Raw genomic sequence first — 20,366 nt, 5'->3', positions numbered from 1 at the left:
GTCAAATCTCCTATGGAAACTTTTCTTCCTTCCTTCATGTTTAGGAGGCCCTTCTAGTTTTGGGTGTCTTTCGAAAGCAAGCCTGTGGGAGCAAGTGCAAATATGATTCTTAGGCCCAGGCTCGCAAATTCAGGAGGTTTAAAGTTCCTTGCTTTATTTTTGGTTCTTCTGTAATTGTTTGGCAGAGCATGCCAGACACGGATCGCTTGCTCAGGGCTCATTAGCACCGACAGCATTCCAGCTATATTAGAATCTGTGAATATGTCTGCCTCAACTGTATTTTCATGCCTTTTATGATTTTTATTCTCCCTGAGCTAAGGGGGAAAAAAAAAAAGAAAAAAAGAAAATAACAACAAACCAACAAAAAGCAAACCACAAAACAACACAAATAACCAACTACCTGGCAGGAAGGATTGATGACCTTTCTGATTGTACTGGGAATGCTCTTTAAAATCAAAATCTGAATGAGCAGAACTCCAGCAACACAGCACATCGCTGTAGGGGCTTGAAGGTGCCACTTCTGTTGTGAAAACAGTTTATTTAGTAGTTAGTGCCTTGACTTTTCTGTCATTGTACTTCTGACAGATGATCTCTTGCAAGTGATGAACCCTTAGCCTTAACAAAGTACTGATCCCTCTTTAACATTTACTTAATTGAAGCTTAGACCAAAAACTATATAGTGTAGTATTTTAAGAGTGACTGTGTAGCACCTTTCCAAGTTTGCATGCCTGTCAACAGGATGTCATCCTGTAAGTGTGAATGAATGACTATTTCCAGTTCAAGTTTCCATTCCTGGGCAAAAATAGCAGCAAGTACACTACACTTCCAGAACAGATTTGATTTATTATTTTTTTTAAGCTTTATATGTCACACCACAATAAAAAGTAACCTATGGTTATTTCTTCATTTGAAACGTTCTATACATCCAGTGCCGAATGAAAACCATTAAAAAGAGAAGACATTGCTTCAGATGGCTGCATAAAATCACAAGGAATAGTTTCTATTCTGTTCTAACTGAGCAGGCTGTACTTTGTAAGGATACCAGTTATATTTAGCATTCCTCAAGGCTTCCATTGTTGAGGGTTTGGGGTTGTTTTTTTTCCACAACCAGCATGAAGCACTGGAGCTTTAAGCGTCCTGTCATGTTGCTGATGTTCTCTCGAAGAAAAGATGTGTTCCTCAGCTGTTGCACTTACTTCAGCATTTGTGCCTTTTCATATGACACTCGGCCAACTTCTTTAAATTGCGTAAGTCCCCTGGGCAGAGTGATGAGGGCTGAGATTTTTAAGGGCCTTGAAGTATCTAAATCATGGCTCAGGCTGTCTAACTGCCTCCAAAAACCCGATTCTTGGGTCTGATTCATTTAGTCTAGGAGTCATAATTACCTAACCTAGTCCTCACAATAGGATTTCAGCTTCTTATTTGTTTTTCTTTTTTAATTTTGCTAACACAAATCATTCACAAGGAGTTGGCAGGTTATTGTGGTGGCATGCATTAGGGGTGGGTAGAAGGTAGAAAGCAATAACCAGGATTATAAATAACTGCTTGATCTGTAGAAGTCTAAAATCGCATCTTAAATTTGATTAACTGTCTCAATATCTAGTTAATCATCTAAATCCTCTATAAACTATTTGCAAGTGCACCCTTGACATAGAGCATGACTAGTTTGTCTGTATTTTGTGAAACATGACAATTCCACTGAGGAAATGGAGCAGCACTTCTGCAGTGTGGTCAGTGTAATTGAGAGGGCAAGCTCGGTGTTGCAGATTTTATTTGTGGAAAGCAAAATAATTCCAGATTTTAATTGCCTTGCACAAATCTGTTGTGCAGAGGTAGTATAGAGTAGCCACACTATTCCTCAGAACAAAGGAGGCAAAAGAAGGTGAAAGGAAGAAGAGGTACAAGAGAGCTAAAACATGAAAATGGAATGATTTCAGAATAGTTTGGATCTCAGTGCTGCAGTACAAAACCATCAGCATCAAGAGCAGAGTCTCCTGGCCCCAAAAATACTCCCTCCTGCCTCTATGCTGCCTCCAACTGCTTTCATGGGCACTTCTGTTCTCCAGTCAGTGTCTTGAAATGGAATTGAACTCCTCTTCCACCCTCTTCTTTTCTTTCTTTTTTTTTTAATTTATTTTTTAAATCCTGGATCAATTGCTTGATCTGATTCATCATATGGACTCTCGAGCTGTTGAATCAGCACTACTGGAGTTGACATGCTGCAACATGGTAGCAGAAATAAACACCGGGAGGAGGTGGAGGAAAGGACAGACCTGAGTATGGCTCCCAAAATTAGTACTGCTCCTGGATGCTTTGCGTCTCGGATATGTGGTTTTGGCTTGCGTACAGGGCTTGGAGTCAGAAGATTTAAAGTAGAAGCTCTCCTCTAGACTGTGACACCCTTAAACTTCCACTTCACTGTCTGCTAATTGGGAATAACACTAGTTAGCTCAGTGATGTGAAGATTGACTAATGATTGTTTAACCAATTAGCACATGACAAATAGGAAAGACTCCTTTTTACACTCCTGAATTTTGCTGAAATTGTTCTCTCATGCTTACACGCTACATTTCATTTATAGCAAAATAGGAGGTTTTGACTGTGTTCCTCCTACCAGAAATGTTGCTAGAGCAAAGACAGGCCCCTGGTTTTGTGACCCATTTATTTATAGATCTTGCTATTGGAAGCCAATTTCCTGCAAACAGATCCATTTCTGTGGAGCTCTGCTCGGACGTGGAGTCCCCCGTGTTCCACGCAGAGATTGCTCCAGAATAAATGCCTTCTCCGGTTGTAGGATCAGCCTGGCAACCTGTAAACTTAATACAGCCTTCAGCACAGAGTGAATTTGCATGTGCAGGAGGCATTAGTGACTGGGCATCCGATACTTGGCAGTGTCGCATCTAAAGACTTGAGTGACAGGAGAGATGCAGCCCCAGCCCCAGTGTCCTACTGAGTTGTTTCCTCTTTGGATAATTACATTCTCAGTTTTCTCTGCAATTTTAACTGGGCAGGGGAAGTATCTGTCTTCGTACCCTCATTTAAAGAGGTGATTCTTGTAACCATGCACCATTAAACAGCTGCCACATCTCACCCAGGAGCAGGCAAGAAGACTTTTTACATGATGCTCATATCTGGTTTGCATTCTGAGCTGCATGAATCCACAGCAATGCTTCATGGGGTATCTGGGAGCAGGATTTGACCTGTACTTGGGTTCTGGTTCACATTCAGCGAGTAGCTCTTGCTCAAGTAGTTTCAGGGACTTCAGCAGGACTACTGGTGTGCACAAGGACTGCAGAATCAGGCCCCTAAGGATCCTTAGGAATGAAAGGTATCCTGTAACTGTAAGGTATTATTATGATGACTGCTCTGGAGAACACAGAGGTATTGAAGTCAGCAAAATAAATTACAGAGTTAAATGTATAAGTAAACCAAGAAGCGACTGATGTTTTTTTGCATAGTAATAATCTCCATAATCACTTCATTTGCACAGCTATTTCATTTCAAACTTTAGGCATAGTTTTGAAGCACAATTCAGTGGAGATTTTTGCTGTAATCTACAAACTTTAATGAAAGCTAATTGGAGGACAAATTTTAATCTAATTAAAATGTGACTACATAAAGCAGGGAGGATGAATGAAGCAAAATGCTCTATGGGGCACAGTTTTCAAACAATGATTATCCTGAGTACTAAGTCAAACGAAGCTTTTGTAAAATGATGATCATGAACGTTGCCAGCACTGAACAACCTTGAGAAACTGCAAATGAAAGTTTCAATGTATTCAGCTTAAAAAGAGTGGACAGTCAACTCACAACCACATAAGGACTTTAAAATAAATAAATAAATACATACATACATAAACCCAAGCAACACACAGAGTCTCATCTGAAAACATAACAAGTAAATTAGCCAAAGGTGTACATTCCATTTAAGTTCTCATGATCAGCAGATGCAAATGTCTGCAGTGCACCGATGAGTTATGAGCCCTAATGAGATTTCAATGCTGAGCAAACAATAAAAATTTATGCATTGCATAGTTTTAGTGGCCTTTGGCTTCATGGTTAGTGTTACACCCTTTCAACAGCTTTGGTAATATAATATCCAGCTGGCTTTGGAGGTAAGGAAAATTTGAGGGGTGAACTGAAATTGTGAGAAATAACTTGATTGATTGCTTTGTCAGAATAATGCATTTCCACGGTATAATTGTCCACAGTAATCTTAGCCCGGGTACGGATACACAACTTCGAGTTACGTTCAGACACAAATTTTGAAGGATTCAGGTGAAGGATGACTTTTCCAGCATTTGAGCAAGGCCATTTCCTGTGCTGGGGATGTGTCCAGGGGTCTTGCAAACAGCCCCTCTAACAAGAACATTCCTGTCATAGTCAGGTAAAGGGGAGAATTGAAAAGCTTAACACTTTTCCCAACAACTGTCATGCGTTGCAGGAAAAGAAGCTGAGCACGAGCACAGAAAGACACACACAATAGATATGGAAATAAATGGTATGTAGTGGGGGGGGTGTGAGTGTTGGGGAGGGGGTGGTGGGTTAATCAGGGAATTCAACTGGTACAGTATGAGTGAGCTATGTATTAAATTTAAAAGACCCGTTTGTGGGTTAGGCTTTTATGAATCCAGAACTTTCACCATAATGATTGCTTGCATTACCCTGCCTAATATTAAAATCTTAGCATGTGATTAATAGCAGATTCCCTGCATACGTGTCACAACACACATCTGCAGCAAATCTGCCAGTATATTTCTGTGCTAGTTTTACTTTGGGGCCATAAAGTAATTCCTGTTTTGTGAATGAGAATAAACCTATTATGCACTAGGTTAGCTACACCCAGTTTCTTCTCTTCAGGGAAAAAGAGCTGCTTATTTGATACAGCATCTCAAATTTCAGTGTTCAGAAGTGAGTTTAAGCCTTGGCTAGATTTACTTGAGCAAGCTGTTGGGATTTGCCTTCACCGTTTCTTAGTTCTACATTTTCCAAAACCTTCTGTGCAGAGAGCATTGGGAAACTTCTGGACAGCAGTAAACTAGTGGACTTAATTACAAAGTGTTTATTGCTAAATTTGTTAATGAGTCAACATGCAAAAAAAAAAAGGAAAAAGAAAAAGATATATTTATCCCTGTTTCCTCTTAAAACAGTAGTAAAAAATAACTTCAAAACCTCTTTTGCTTAAGCTGTTTGGTGATGCAGTTTTGTTGTTCACAAAAGCCCTTTTTCCCCGTTAGCAAATAACTACCTTTCACTTTGCCCCAAGGGAGCAGAGCATAGCTCAAATGAAGCTTACCCAAAAAAAAACCCCAGAAGTTTTCCCAGTTGTATCTCAGTCTATGCATATTCACACAGGCATGCAGAATAAAAAGGAAGATGCAGGAGCGTTCTCCCAGCCTGCCCTCTGAAAAGTCCTGTCGACCTGTTTCACTCACCGAAATCAAAACAGAATCCCACAAAAACAACTTAAATGACAACAAGGAAACATTAGGAAAGCAACATCTGTTTTGCATTCCTGGCATCAAGTCTGCCCTTGCAACGCTGAGTCTGACACAGATGTACAGGGTTATGACACCACTGAGTACCGCTTGATTTAAAATGGTGTAACTGAGAGCAGAATCAGGGCCCTGAGCTCTTACAAGGCTGTGCAAAACTGTGGCTCTTGATCTCCTTTGCAGATGTGGGACTCAAACCACACTGAAGTTTTAGGCATCTTTCTATTGATTGATGCAGACTGGAGAGCAAGTCTTATTCCTCTACCAGCAATTTAGAATTTATTATCGACTGTGTATTTTTTCACTGCGTGTGGTATTGTCTGTAAAATCACATTGCTCTGTCACCTCCCAATAGACTTCCATTGCGAGAGTGTAGCCACGTTCAGAGAACCTTTCAAATTAGATTACATAACTAAGCTTTTCAGTTTTTAAGTAAAATAAAACAGTAGCAAGGAGAGAGAAATTTAAAGGCAAAACCAGCTTTGATTCAATTGAAAGGAATTGGTGGTTAGGGAAATTTGGGAAGCCAGAGCTGCCAAGAGAGGCAGCATGATTGCATGAGATGGCACAAAGGGAGTAATTCTCTCCCTGTTTGATTGCCCATCCGTAGTGGTAACAAGGGCAAAATTATCTCAACTGATACCTGGCGTAACTTGAGTGTCTCCAGCCGAGCCGTGTCAGATGCAGGGACAAGCCTGCAGTGTTTTCACCCACCACTAGATGTCTGTGTGTGCTCTGTAAAGTTCTGGAGGGCATGATGCCCCTGGTAGGCACGAGAGACCAAACTGGATCTCAAGTTGTGGGGGAAGCCTATTCGTTTGGTTTGAGATGTCTGACATCACTACCTGACTTAAGCCAATGTTTAAAGCAACGTGTATGGCCTAAAACTAAATTTCAACCTTTCTAATTTGAGATAAATAAGGAGAAGGTGCCTTTTGTGGTCCATAGCTGTTTAAGACGAACTGTTTCCTTGACGGCTGGGTGAGGGGCTCAGATACATCTTATGGTTGAGAAAATTTCAGAGGAAGTGGCTGAGATGCAAAAGAGGTTCATCTTGTTTCTCTTCTGAAACAGTGAAATGGCAAAATGTAAAACATCTGCTCTGTAAGTGAGCTGGTAAAAGCTCACAGTTTAATCCTGCCCTGTACGGGCCAAACCACAGTACTGCTGGAACCGTACTTTCACATGTAGGATGCACCATGACTGGGTGCACAAAGAAAGGCTGTGCATCAGATGTCAAGTTTAGGGGGGTTTGTTTGTTTGTTTCTTTTAAAGCAAAACAAAACAAGATCAGATCTGGATGCAGAAATCGATTGCACAGTTCTGTTTATCAGGCAGTCCTCTGTCTGACCAGGGTACCTGCACCTGTGACCAGCTTTTTGGCAGAGATCTCCCGAGAAAAATGCAAAAGTAATCAGCAGAGGTTTTGCCTTTCATTTATCTCTGTCATCCACAAATAAGGTACAGATAGTATCAGGAGCAATGGAAGGTACATTCTGATATTATTTTCAAGATTTTTTTGTCTAGACAGAGAGGAGCAACCACTTGTATCTCTGTGGAACACATACAACCCCCCTCCACACTCGCATCCTAGGCTGAAGGCCAGAGGGAGGTAGTAGGCTGTCTATATTAAAAAAAAAAAAAAAAAGGAGAGAGAGAGAGAAAAGAAAAGTTTAAAACCACCACCTACTCATCAGGTGATTGGAGACTGTGGTTGTAAAATGTGCTGCAGGCAGAAGTTCTGAAAAATCCCAGAAAGTGTTGAAAACATCTCTAAACAAGGTATTTTTCTCCTGCACCTTTCTTGCTAAAGGTCCCAAATGCTGCCAAGAAAACTAGTGAGAATGTTAGCTGCCAAATAAAAAATTTATGACGGTGTTTGGCAAAGGATTGTATCACTGCTTGTTTTATACATTTCCACAAGGCTCTTGAAGGGCTGTTGGACACATACAGCTCACTGATCACTGTGCTTTATCTGTTCTTTAATATACTAAAAAAGCAAGCTCCAATAAAGTATGATTTAAACAATGCATTATTTTTCCTTCTTTTAATATCCTCCTGTAGGTGCTTTGCTATGGTGAGAATAGAATTTCTAAACAACATCCATATATAAAAACATGTCTTAAAAGCCCTTTACCTGACAATGTGACTTGTTATTTGAGTCACTTTCGTAGTAAAAATACATGGCTCTTTCAATTAAAAATGTATTGCTTTTGCAATTGTACTTGTTATATGTTGGAGTCTGGACCAATAAACTGCCTGTTAAAACATAAAGAGGGCCATTCAGTCAAAGTTGTCTGCCATTTATGTTTCAAAAACCAAGAAAATAATATGTTGGAATTGCCTTGCTCACTGATATCAATTAGGTTTTCAGCTGTATCATTAAATTAAAATTGGGGGAGAAAAATGTTCTGGTGAATTTAGTGGAAAAAAATATGGGTTTGAATACAGAGTTAGCACAGTGACAGCAATAATTAAGCTGGCCCATGCTGAAGCAACACCCTTAAAAATGTTTTCCCTATCTGAGGAAACAAAATTGTCTGTCTCTTGTCTTTTCAAACCAGTTATCAGATTAGGCTTCCAGCTGATAATTAGCGCTGTTTAACACAGATTTTGTCATTCGGAAATCTCAAAGCCTGAGTGCTTTACTTTTTCTCATTATCATGTGCTGCTGGAGGTGGGAGGTTTGGAGCGTGGAGCTGCACCTCCCTGCACCATTTTGTAAGGAGGCAATGAGTCTCTCTTTCTCTCTGGTGGCCAGGAGCTGGTGGTCCATGGTCCTGGCATGCTGTCCCTTTCAAAGGGGACAACCAGAGCAAAAACAAGCCTGTGCTGTCCAATGGTCCCTCGGGGCCGTGCAGCTCTGCACCGTGCAGTGTTCACGGCACAGCAAATATTCCAGAGCGGCCAACAGCACTACAAATGCTCTGTGTATGCTTGTGTATTTCATGGTATTTGATATAAAGTACTCAAGACAGACCAGCATTAAGAGGATTATTTCAGACAGCATTAGGAGTTAATTTACAGAAGATTAGCTCTAAATCAGGCAGATATCATAAGCAAATTAGCATCAGTTGTAAGAGATTCAGAATCAAAACGTGTGGTGGTTTTTCTCCCTGTGCATAGCGTGGATGAGTAGTATCTTGATCAGTTTCCCATACTAAGGTGTTGCATCTCGAACAGTGAAGAGCAGGTATACTTCTTTTTCCCCTGCATGCACACTATTTATTATGGTGCTGTTTATTGGCAGTGAAACTGCTTAACTCCAAATACCCTTCCACTGCTGAATATTTTATGTTTTGTGCCGTTTCTTCATTGAGTAATGTTTTGTTTGGCCCTAAAAATGATGTCTCTGTGGTGTGTTATAATATTTTTAAATAGGCAATATGCAGCTTTGCTTCAGAGTGACATACTTAATCCTTCTCTTTTTTTTTTTCTGTTAAAATGAGTCACATTTTAATGCCAACTCATAAAAATGAAGGAGTGTATAAAATGCTATGTACTAGGGTGAAGATTACAGCTACTTAAAAATAGCTTCCTTAATATTCAAGCTTGTAAATTATAAATTTGGTTTATTTCCACAGGAGTGATGGTTAATTTGTATTTTAAAAAAGCCCCCCAAAAAACCAAATTCTGTTGTTCAATCAGTTTTCCAGATGTAGTTTTCTGGCTGCAGATAGTGAGGCATAAACCTATCCAGTCGCTCCTTGGTATTGTGGATTCGCTTGCCCAATTAGTGGAGAAGACGATGAAATCGATTGGGCCACAGTATTAAAGGCTGCACCCTGAGTTGTCCTTAGAATTCTGAAAGTTTTGAAGTCTACCAATGGGATTCCCATCCTTGGAGAGATCTGAATTCTGCTCTCCAAGAGGTATTAAACTGCTCAGTCTTCAGCTCACTCTTGAACATTTGGGGGTTTAAGTGAGGAGGGAAGTCTGGGCAGTGCTTCACGATTTTTTTTTTCTCCTTTCTTGATGGACCAAATTCCTCTTGACAAGGTTGGCCTAGGGTCACAAATGTCTCCCTGTGTTCACTGGAAGAGGAACCTTCACTCCTTCCATGAGATCACGAAAACTTCCACCCACTCTAAGGCAGATTGGGCTTGCAGGTCCCTCCAATTGCAAGAGCTGTGCAAGCGCTCTTGCACTTTGACTTTGTACCCTATAGTTTTGTAGAATGCATGGAGGCTCGGAGTGGTTATTAAACCAAGGTGTCTGAGGTCATAACAAAGTAGAAGCACTTCTGCTCCCCTAATAGAAATACTGTAACATGCTGAAAAGAAAATGCTTTAATAGTGGCAAGTATCTGCTGTCAACTAATTTGATAGTTCTGTATCAGGTAAATCATTGGTGAATACATCGATTCTTTTTATTTTTCACTGTTCTGTCTTCACTATTCCCAGGTTTTCTCTGAACCAGTTGGGCAAAAATTGATTTTTATTTGTTCCACTGGCCTTGTGGAAAATTAGCTTATGAACTGGTTTTTATAGGAAGGCTCAAAGCACAGAACAGGTTGAAAAATAAGCCTATAGCAGTCAAAATTGTCGTCTGAAATGTCTTCAGACTGGAAGGCTGAATTTATTGCTCAAAACAAGTACTAGCATTGTGGAGGTGTGCAGTCCTGCTCATTATCACTGGAAAAGGGGGAACCAAAAAGCACAGTAAAAAATTAAATTTTAATAATGCTACTGATATTTTCTAAATCCTTCTTGACAGAAAGATTCTCATTATTTTTATCTGTCTCAGAGTAGGCTCTTTTAATGCCATCTCATAAATGGCCTTAGCCATGATTGTTTTCCTTTCTTTTATAGCATTTGAAAAAAAAAAACAACCCTGAATATATACCAAAAAAAAAAAAAATATATAAAAAAATTCTATTCTATCATTCAAGAAGTGCCATGAAATGGTAACATTTTGGATAGCACATCTTCAGGAGCAATTGCTGCAGATGCCTTCAGGTTTTTACAAAAGAGGTCAGCGTTATTAAGACAATTGTAGAAAACTTGCCATACAAAAAGATGCTCAGTCAAATCTGGTGTGATAAGGGGGGAAAATGATGCAAGCAAAGTGTTTGTGTCCAGTCTTCAGCCTTATCACTCTTAAAGGCTGTAAATTAGTCATTAAGTGAGTCAGGGCAAAAGATGTTGCTTTCCTTAATCCATTTAAGATACATAGTTTAGTGGGTTCTAATGATTATGAAAGTTGATAAAAGGCAGACTTTAGACTTTTTTTTTTTTCCCTCCTTAAATTGCAGAGAGTGTAAATTTCACTATACTTATCATAAAAGCCAATATGTGATCGTGTATGTTCTTGTTGTGTTAGAGCTTGCATACTTTTCTTGTGCTGGAGAAATAATTGCTTTAGATTTCAGTGCTGATGAGGGGGTTGGGGCTTCTTTTCTTTTTTCTCCCTATTAACTGTTTGGAGACCAGGGCTTCATGCAACCAATGTACTGATGAATGCCATTAGGCTGACAGCTGGGCTATCCACCCTCCCTCAGAGCTCTTTCTAAAGCGCTCATAATATTTGCTAAGGCCTATGGTTCTTAGTCATGCTCAGGTGACCAAATGTCTGATTTGTTCTTCTTGATACTTCAGCACCCTGAGAAAGGCTGGTTGGAGATTAATACAACCTTGACTCCCTCCACTTGCAGTTGCCACTGCGCATGTGATCTTCATTTAGACATGCCAAAGAGATCTGGTGTTGCTTCTGCTTTGCATGAAATGAATTAATCCCTTTACAGTTCTGGTTGGTGAGTTTCAGTGTCCCTGGAAGCCACCCCCTGTTCCTCCTAAAGAGTGATAATCTAACCGGTTCCCTCTGTGGAAGGGACAGAAGAAAGCTGAAGCTGCATCAGAACTGTGGCAGAGGAATGTTCTCCCTCACAGTCTTTTGTCAGCAGAAGAACTTTTCAGAACTTTGCATCTTTCAGAAATGCCTTCCCATGTGCTTTAAAAATACACAGTGCATTCCATCTGAGACAGTAGAAGGTGTACAGTACCCTTCCCTTTTGCATTTTTATCTTGGCTCCCATAGACATGAGGTTCTCCTTTAAGGCTTTCCCTGTTCTCACAGTTTGCTTGCTGAAGTCTACATACACTTGTTTTCCAATCGTTCCTGTAGATAGCTCTCCTTCCTGAGTCACTCAGTCCCCTCTTGACTCCTCCCAGATTCCAGCAATCACCTGGGTACTATTTGCACCTCCTGAGACTGCCAGTTCCTCCTGCAAGCTGTGATAATCCTGATGGCTACCAAATAAGACTACACTCCAGTGCTGTTGATGTGGTTTTGTCACATTTGGAATGTATTGCAAGACTCCAGTTATTAAGTAGATAGCTCATTTAAGTGTTTTAACTATCAGATATCTTAAAAATAATTGTAGATGTTAGTCTTAATGGTAAGGCTGTCAGAGGATGACCACAGCAGGCTGAAAAAACATCGTTCCTTGAGCCAAGGAGGTCCACGGTGTTTCAGGAGCCCTTCATCCCAGAGAGGGATGTCTCTGCTATCTCTCACTCCTCCAGAAAAAAATGCTAAAGGAGAGGTCTGTTTGATTCTGGTCTGGATATCATGTGCAAATGTGGGATCCATTAAAGGGACATGATGGATCAAAGTACTTACTGGCTAATTATTTACAAACATCTCCTGCTTTACTGGCAATATTTCTGATTAATGGGAGATTGCAGACACTTTACAATATGGTAACACATTTCCTGTATGATTTTGCTTTCAGAGTTAGCAAGCTTTCTTCCTTGGGTGTCACGTTCAAGCTTTTAGGGATATTCATCCCTGTTTATCTGTAGGCACCTAACCTAGCCAGCTAACTTAGCTGACTACCTCCCATGGGATATGTATGTGGCCAGGAAGAAGTGAAGGCAGTTCAGAGCAGGACTCTAGCTTATATACTCAGGGAGCAGAGAGAGATTAGCCAGATATAATTTAGATGTTTAAAGCTGGATAGTGTGACTACCTCCCTGCACCTGTTATTACATGACTCATTCTTTCTTTCAGGACCCAGGTGGAAACACATTGATGTGGTTTGAGTGTAATATTATAAGTAGAGATTGGTATCCATGTTATTACAAGTAGACAGTCCCAGCCCTTGAGACTAAACTTTAAAGCTAGAGGATGTAGCACTGTAGAACTCCTCAGCCCTATCAATATCTTAAGCACCTGGTATGCCCTGTCTTTTCAAACCAAAACATGCTAATCAGACAGAAAGTGGCCATCATTTTTTGTTCTCTGTTCCTCCATTTCTGAGGCTTTAATTCTATTATCTGTGAAGTTCTGAGCAATTTTTAATGGATTTTTCTCAAGGTTTTTTACACATAAGAAACTATAACCTCTGTCCCTAGGGAAAGGAAAGGCTCTCTTGGGAAGGAATTCAGAGAACATCATATAGGCTCCTGCTGGGATTGGCCTGTCTGCAGCCTGGAGATGGAGCCCAGGCAATGTGGTCTTTTTGGCATGAAGTGAGCCGTGGGGGGGGGGGGTGTCTCTCCTCTCTCCACCAGCCCCAAGACCATTTTCACCTTTAAATATACAACGTCAATTGCAATCTAATTGGCTTTTCTGGATTGAGAACACAAAGAACTTGGACTTATTTTCAGAGTTTGAGGTGGGGGGAGAGGGAAAAAAACTTGAGTGTTTTCCAAATTCTTCACTTTTTCCAAGGCCAGCTAGAAGAGGGCCAAGGAGCTGTGTGCAGCTTGTGCAGATCCTTTTTCACTTGTATTTCCGTTTGTTAATTTCAGTCGTTAATGATGAAAAATGAAAAATGTCAGATACTTCCAACCAGCTTAAACTTTGCTAGGCAGGGCTGTCTTGCTCTTTCATTTCGGTAGGTTGCCATGTCTTTATGTTTTGCCACAGCCGGCCTAGTTCTTTTCAGTTGCTTTTATTTAAGAAAAGCATTCTTAAACCTAAAGATGGGCAAGATGAAAAGTTACTTGAACAGCCCCCAGATACCCTGAACTTAGAAATTTATCATTATGTATCTAAGCCTTTGCTTTACCAATCACAACATTTTATTCCCGTGTGGGGTCTTGTGCTTCCATTTGAAAGCTCCTGGTGTATTGTAACGAGGATGTCCTTATATATAGTAGTAATGATGTCTGTCCACAAAGTACCTGAGTATAGCTATATTGATTTAAATTCACATTTAGTTTTGTCTGGCATGTATTTGCCTCTGTGACTAAACCTTCACTTTGTCTTAGTCTGCTGATTTGCACATGAATATTGGGCACTTAAGAGTCACTTACCATTGATGTGCATGCACCTATTTTCTTGCACGTTAGCAAAACCGACCCATCACCCACAGAAAGGACACCCCAAAAAATTCAATAACCAAGTATTCAAAGTGATCATTTAAAATGTAGTCTTGTGTATAGAGAACAAGCCTTTCTGCCCAGTAAGCTGATAGGAATCACTTCTAGTTACATCTTAAATACAAGTATTACAGTGGGAACACTGTTGGACAGTGCTCCATCATAAATCAGTCTGTGTTCTTGACGCTGTTTTTTGAGATGCCTTCTTTAAGAATAAAGCCTTGTGTTGTAATGAATGTGTGCTAACTGCCAAGCCATTTGTGGTTTGTTTTGGGGGGTTTGGGGTTTTGTTGCTTTTTTTGTATCGGCATCAGAGTTGAGATTGTGTAAGAAATTTTTGCAGCATTTTATTTGTAGTCTTCATTATTTCAAGTCAAGGACACGAAACTCTTTATGCACCCAGAGTGTGTACTGGTTCGTTTATATCCCGTATTTTGTTAACATGTTACCGTGATTGCTAATTTTCATGACAATTGTTATTGTACCATCAGTGCTTAATGGCAAGGCATCATTATTCAATGCTGGTCAATCAGGCACTAAGACATGTGCAAGACATCAGGCTGAACCCATATAGATGTCGTGCACTCCCCTGCTAATGAATGCAGTTTTGTAAAAAGGTTTAAACACGGTTGGCATCCTTAATGTAAGGTTTGCAAAAGCTTGTTTGGGAACTGCTTTGTGTTTATACGGAGCAGATCTAAACATGTCACAAACAGAGTTAGACCTTTTGTGTGCATGCGTATGTGAGGCTGTGGAGAAGAGCGAATCATTTTGGATGTTGAAATGTGGAAAGGCAGCACAATTTCTGCCATGACAGCAGCAGGGGGAACTGATTTGCCAGGGACAGCAGTGTTTGGTAATAGGTGTGGGACTTGTTCTGCAGAGCTGTGGTTGCCGTGTGCATCACAGAGGCGATCCCTGAAAGCCGACAGTGTCATTTGTCAGCTCACAAGGTTGGCACTGGGTGGGGGGAGGAGGTTAGGAAGTGTAACCAGAAGCCAGGATAGAAGGTCAGGCATTTAGAAAGGAGGAGCAGAAGGAAACCCAACAGGAGTGGGATGTTCTTTCTGCGTTGTTAGTCCAGCGTGCTCTTCCAATGTGTCAGTTAACATTATCCTCACATCTGCTTTAGTTACTGTTTCTATGTGGTTTTGCACCCAAATGTTTTGGGCTGCTATCCATGATAAACTAGATGAAACTTGGTTTAAAAGCACAGATTTTTTGTCTCTTCTAATTCAAAGTAGAATGAGCCCTTGTGCTCCTAGAGTTTCGAGTATGAAAGGATCAGTAGACATTGGCTGTTAATGAGCTCCAGTGTGCCGGGCTCCAGCAGAACTTGGTGTGAATTCAATGCCTAAGCTGCATCGACTAAATGGTTAATTCATCTCATATCAACAGCACTATGATTCATAATGTAAACTTGAGGAATCCTTGATGTTTCAGTCACACATTCCTCTTAATTTGGCCATGCATTCTTTTAAAGCTACAGTGTGCTAACTTAATAAAATGCAGCATGCAAATGCACAAGTTTTTGCCTTCAGGCATTTTAGCCATGGATGTTTCAATGGGTGTCTTCTTTCAAGTATATATTCTTTCTTAAATTATTTACCCTGTAAACATGCTTTGCATTTCCAAAGAAGAATCTGGGCTTCCTTATTCACCAGATTTTGTTGCATTTAAGGTGTAATAGAGTTAAAAGACTATCTATCATCTGCTTTTTGTGAGCAGGTTAGCCTTTGGGATTTTTATTGTAGTGAATATTACTCCCTGTTTTCTTCTCCTTTGGTATTATCACTCCCTCCCCCCCTTAAATTCCTTGATGCTTTGCCTAGAGCAATACCCACTGGCAGTGTCTGGCTGTGACAGTACTATAGGCTTTGCTACAGATGGGTCCTGCCAATGCCAACCATTGTTCTACCACTGTGAGCTGGCTTGACTGTCTTGGATCACTCGAAACTCCCTTTCCTCTTGATTTGTTCTTTACTCTGAAGGGTTGCCCTTGCCTGTTGACTTGGAGATCTGAAATGTGCTGACACCCAGAACTTGTGATCTCTCCCTGGGCAGCAGCTCCCAGACTCATCCTTCAACATGCATGGCTGGCTAAGCCCTCCTCAGGACCGTCCTGCTGCTACCAGACTGCTCTGTCATTCTCCTCATAGCCCCATCCTTCCGGCAGTTTGCAGTTAGTTTAATTTTACTTGCTCACTTGAAAGTAAAACAGTAAAACTCAATTTTTATTATTTTTTTTTTCCTAAAGATATAAAATTAATCTTTTAACTGCGAGCTTGAATATTAAAAGTATATAATGCTTCGGTGTAGCAGGCTGTTGATAACATCCATCCTATTTCATGATTAATTTGTTCCTTTTAATATGATATTCTTCTGCTGCAGCGAGCAGACTAATTCAGATTCCTAGAAATGGAACTTTGATATGTATTTCCTAGATTCACACCGTAAGTGAGCCTTCAATTAGCAGGTACAGGTGGCAGCACGCCCCCCTCAATGTTCTCTTGACAAGGATTTTAGTGACACGGACGCTGATTAAATAATCTTGCAGTCAGGTGTGCACTGCCAGACTATCAATAAATAAAGCTTATGCAGGATTTGATTATTTTCTTTTTTTACATTTTTCTTTAAGCCATGGACCATGAGATGCTCTTTCAGTGGGCCAGAGATAGGAGGTTGATTTAAACTCTCAGTATGTTATGTATGCCTTTGCCTAACTATGTGTTGGATTAAGCGAGTTTCACTCACAGTTAATCCTTTGTAAATTAGCATTATGGATGCCTTGGGGCCCACATCCCACAAATAAAATGGTTGTCAAGCCAGCTGCACTGTGTATTACTTAAGGCTGAATGTTTTAAGAGTTTTCATGCTTTTAATCTATTTCACTGCTGAGTTTCAATTTTGCTGAGTGTCTTTTCAGGAGTGATGAGGGCGAGTGAGTAAATATGTATTCTGGTTTTCCTGCATTTGCCTGGGCAAATCGTTTGTTATCAGGTGTTTGGCAGAGAATGTCACACCCTGCCACAAAAGAGAAGCTTGTAAGTTCAGGTGTTAAACCGAAGTGCAAACCAACAAGAACCCAAAGCCCTTAATTAGCTTTATTTTGTTAGCCTGCTACACTGTTGTTTGGGTTTGGTGGGGTTTTTTTCTTAGGAAAAAAAGAAATAGTGAGAAACATCCCTCCCTCCTCCTCATCCTTTTTGGCAGAGTAAATATTGCCTGTTAAGTTTGAATTAGCTGTCATCGCAAAAGAATTAATGCTGTGGTTGAGCCTTTCTAGTGAGGAAGGGAAAAATAAACGAGACAGATCTTAGTTCAGCTTTAAGTGATAAATGAGGACAAAGCAGCCCCATTCATCTCCTGCTAGGAAAGTGGACATAAACACTAAAGCAGTTTTGCGGAAGACGTGTCAGCAAATGTGATCATTTTGTAACCTGTCAGGAGGATAGAGCGCTAGTCCTTTTAGAGTGTCACAGGGGAGGGTGTCTGTCTGATGTGACAGTTTTCATCCATCCATTTACTGCCTTTTCTTTAGGTGGGGGGTAAGGAAGGAGAGAGCTGGAGTGGGTTAAAACTGCATTTTTCTTTACACTTTCCGGTATAATTTATATGCATATCCACTCGCATCCAAATGAGAAACATTTACCAAAGAAAACTCCCCTCTGCTCTCCAGAGTTTCTTCTCTCTTTCGCTGCGTGAAAAACGCTCGTTTTAACGCATTGCATTCCCTGGCTTCACGTTGGAGCCTTGTGCTCAGTTTGATGTTTCACAAAACACAGTTTTTACCTCTTCTTAGCATTGTTTGCTTGGTGAAGGCTTTGGTTTGGTTTGTAGAAGCATGAGAAAAAAAAAAACACACCACAAAACCACCACAAAAAAGGGTGCTTTGGTTGTTCGGGTTTCAGCTATACCTCTGCAATTCTCATTCCATGCTTCGTATACATGCATGTGTTGCAAAAGTTCCTGTCTTCTGAGGAGCCTATGAAAATGCTCTCCCTCCTCTGTGAGAATGGAATAACAAACACTGAGTTCTTGGAAGTCCAGAATGCTGCTGTAAAATGCCTCAAATTCTACAGTTTGATGACTGACTGACTTTAAGTGACCCATTAATGTTAGACAAAAATCTGAAACGATGTGATTTTTTCCCCAATATAAATGATTGAACAGTATTAGGGACTTTCTACTTCTGGCATCTTTTGATTATTACTAATATCCTTTTTGTTTTTTTTGTAATACTACACAGAAAGTGTAACATTTGCCTATTACCATAAGTAAAGGTATGCTACAGAGACGGGAGATGCTTTTACAACATAAGCTTCACAGTTTGACACTTGCTTCTTTATATCATCCTTTTCTTCAAAACTATCTTTTATACTTTTCCCTTGGTATTTTAGTACAAGTAAGTATCTCATTGATATGTGTTTCCTTGAAGTCTTGTACCTTAATAGTAAAATCCCTTGAAAATTAATAAATTGTTTCTGTTCAGATTAAAAAGGGGGGGGAAATAAAAGCTGTGAAAATTTCAGAGTGGTTTTAAAAATATATAGGGGTATTTACTACTAAAGACCACCCTGCTTGGGTTGCATCAGCTAAGGAATAAGTGCTCCATTTGTTCTTAGAAGGTTGATAAATTGTGACATGATGTACTTCTGTAATTCTAATATTGTATATAAGAGTATATCCCATTAAGAAAAGTCTCACTCTTTTCTGAGTGCAAAAGCTGGGTTTAACAGCTACCGAAAATGTGTTTGGAAGCACTGTTAACTGAGAGAAGTAAAAAGCAACGAGGATACAGGGGATGGCACAAGAAAGCCCAAATTTGTGGGCATGTGTCTTTTCTCCAATGTATATTGATGTGTGCTCCTTTTTATGTTTTTTATATATATTCTGCTGCTTTGTTTTATTCACTTTTTTTGTCTGTCTCTTCTGCTTTCTTTTTTTTTTGCAGGATCATCCAAAACCGGATTTTGATCGTTGTTCTGGCAGTCATCATCATCTTCACTACCATGATGGCTATTTTTTTTTCTGTCAAGGGACGCTGATATCTTTGTTCTTCGCTAAACAGTAACAAACTGCTTGTTCTGAGTAATTAAGACAAAGTGGTCACATGAATCATTCTCTTGCACTGACAGTCTCCCTCTCTTTTCCACTCTTCAACTCAGGTGCAAGTGGTGTAAAATATTTTGTATTATTGATGGCATAGTTGATGGCATGTGGGGTTGATTTTTTTTATTATTATTTTTTTTTCTTACTTTTTTTGTCTTTATCTGAGTGTTTTCAGAATCATGATATTTTGGGGGAGGGTGAAGGCTTGTTCCCCTATAAAAAGACGTCGTGTACATCAAATTCTACCCCGCACAATTAGCCTGCAAGTTGCCAGAGTTTAGCGAGGGAAGAGGGGTCTTTGCACTTTTCCTGTGCTATGGAGGGTGTATGAATATCAAGCAGTATCTGACCTTCTGTGATATAGAATATAAGTAAAGCAGAGACCAAATGATGTAGAAAGTGATCCTGTCTCCTGTGACTAACTCCCGGTCATGAATTACCGTAACAGGCATAACCCTGTTAAGAACAGTAGTTAGTTTTTAAACTAAAGCAACCTTCAGATGATGTTTAATATCTGATATGAATCCAACATTCTATTCAACTTTTTTTGTTGTTATTGTTTAAATTAGGCCTTCTTTTCTGCTTAAATTAGGCCTTCTTTTCTGCTTACTCAAACCAGTCCCGCTCTGATCAAGATCGCGGTGATGCCTCACTTACCCAAAACCTGGTTGTGACCACAGCCCGTCTGCTGAATTCTGTTTTAAATCTTCCAGTGTTGATATCTGTACTGCTAAGCATACACACTGAGCCCTTACTGAGGCTGTTTAAAGATGCTTATCTATTCGTTGCCGATTCAAAAAGTGATCCTAAGTAATAGTTGAGTGACAAATAGGTGATTACAGTGCATTAAACAAAAATCTAGATTTATAATATTGGCCTGACTGTGTTGAGACTGCATGTTGGAAATATCTCTAGTGTGTTAAATGCTGATGTGATGTTCCCCTTTCTAAACAGAAACTGTAAAAATGTTAATTTATACATGCTTTTAGCTGATATAATATATCATCATTTCATCTACCTGTGTGTAAATGAGCTGTGTTTCTCTTTTGCTATTAACTGTGCTTCCCCTATAGTCAGGTCTAGGTCATTTGGCTTATAATTAAGCTTACAGTTCCAGCAAAGGTCTATTTCTGGTGGTTGTGGTAAAGTAATTTTCCTGATAGCTTTTAAATTCCTTATATGCAATCCCTCACAAATTGAGAGGGATTTTAAGACCTTGAACTTACTATGTAAAATGTTTTCAGAAGGATATGCAAAGAAACAAAAAGCTGGTGGCTTTCAAACTCCCCCCAAATTATGTAAGAAACCAAGCACCAAATTCTTATGTGTGCCTTAGTACTTTGGGGGGTTTGGCATCCCTCTGCTGATTTGCGGTGCTGTCCCTGGGATTTGATTTGGGGATAAGCATAAGGGAGTTGATTTTGGCCCTAAA

General features: G+C 40.0%; 1 protein-coding gene across 4 annotated transcripts in view; it reads left to right on the top strand.

Annotated features, from left to right (window-relative positions):
* Positions 1 to 19,122, top strand: part of VTI1A (vesicle transport through interaction with t-SNAREs 1A) — a 291,318-nt gene extending 272,196 nt beyond the window's left edge. For all 4 annotated transcript variants that reach the window (XM_054163882.1, XM_054163884.1, XM_054163881.1 and 1 more), the window contains one exon: positions 18,777 to 19,122. In XM_054163882.1, coding sequence (XP_054019857.1) covers positions 18,777 to 18,870 — 94 coding nt within the window. In that variant the 3' untranslated portion in view covers positions 18,871 to 19,122. The remainder of the gene's footprint in view (positions 1 to 18,776) is intronic.
* The last annotated feature ends 1,244 nt before the right edge of the window (positions 19,123 to 20,366 follow it).

Source organism: Dryobates pubescens, chromosome 8 (assembly GCF_014839835.1).
Source record: "Dryobates pubescens isolate bDryPub1 chromosome 8, bDryPub1.pri, whole genome shotgun sequence".
In the NCBI taxonomy this organism is placed as follows: domain Eukaryota; kingdom Metazoa; phylum Chordata; class Aves; order Piciformes; family Picidae; genus Dryobates; species Dryobates pubescens.
Note: the sequence above shows the minus strand (reverse complement) of the source record. Positions and strands in the feature narration are given on the sequence as shown.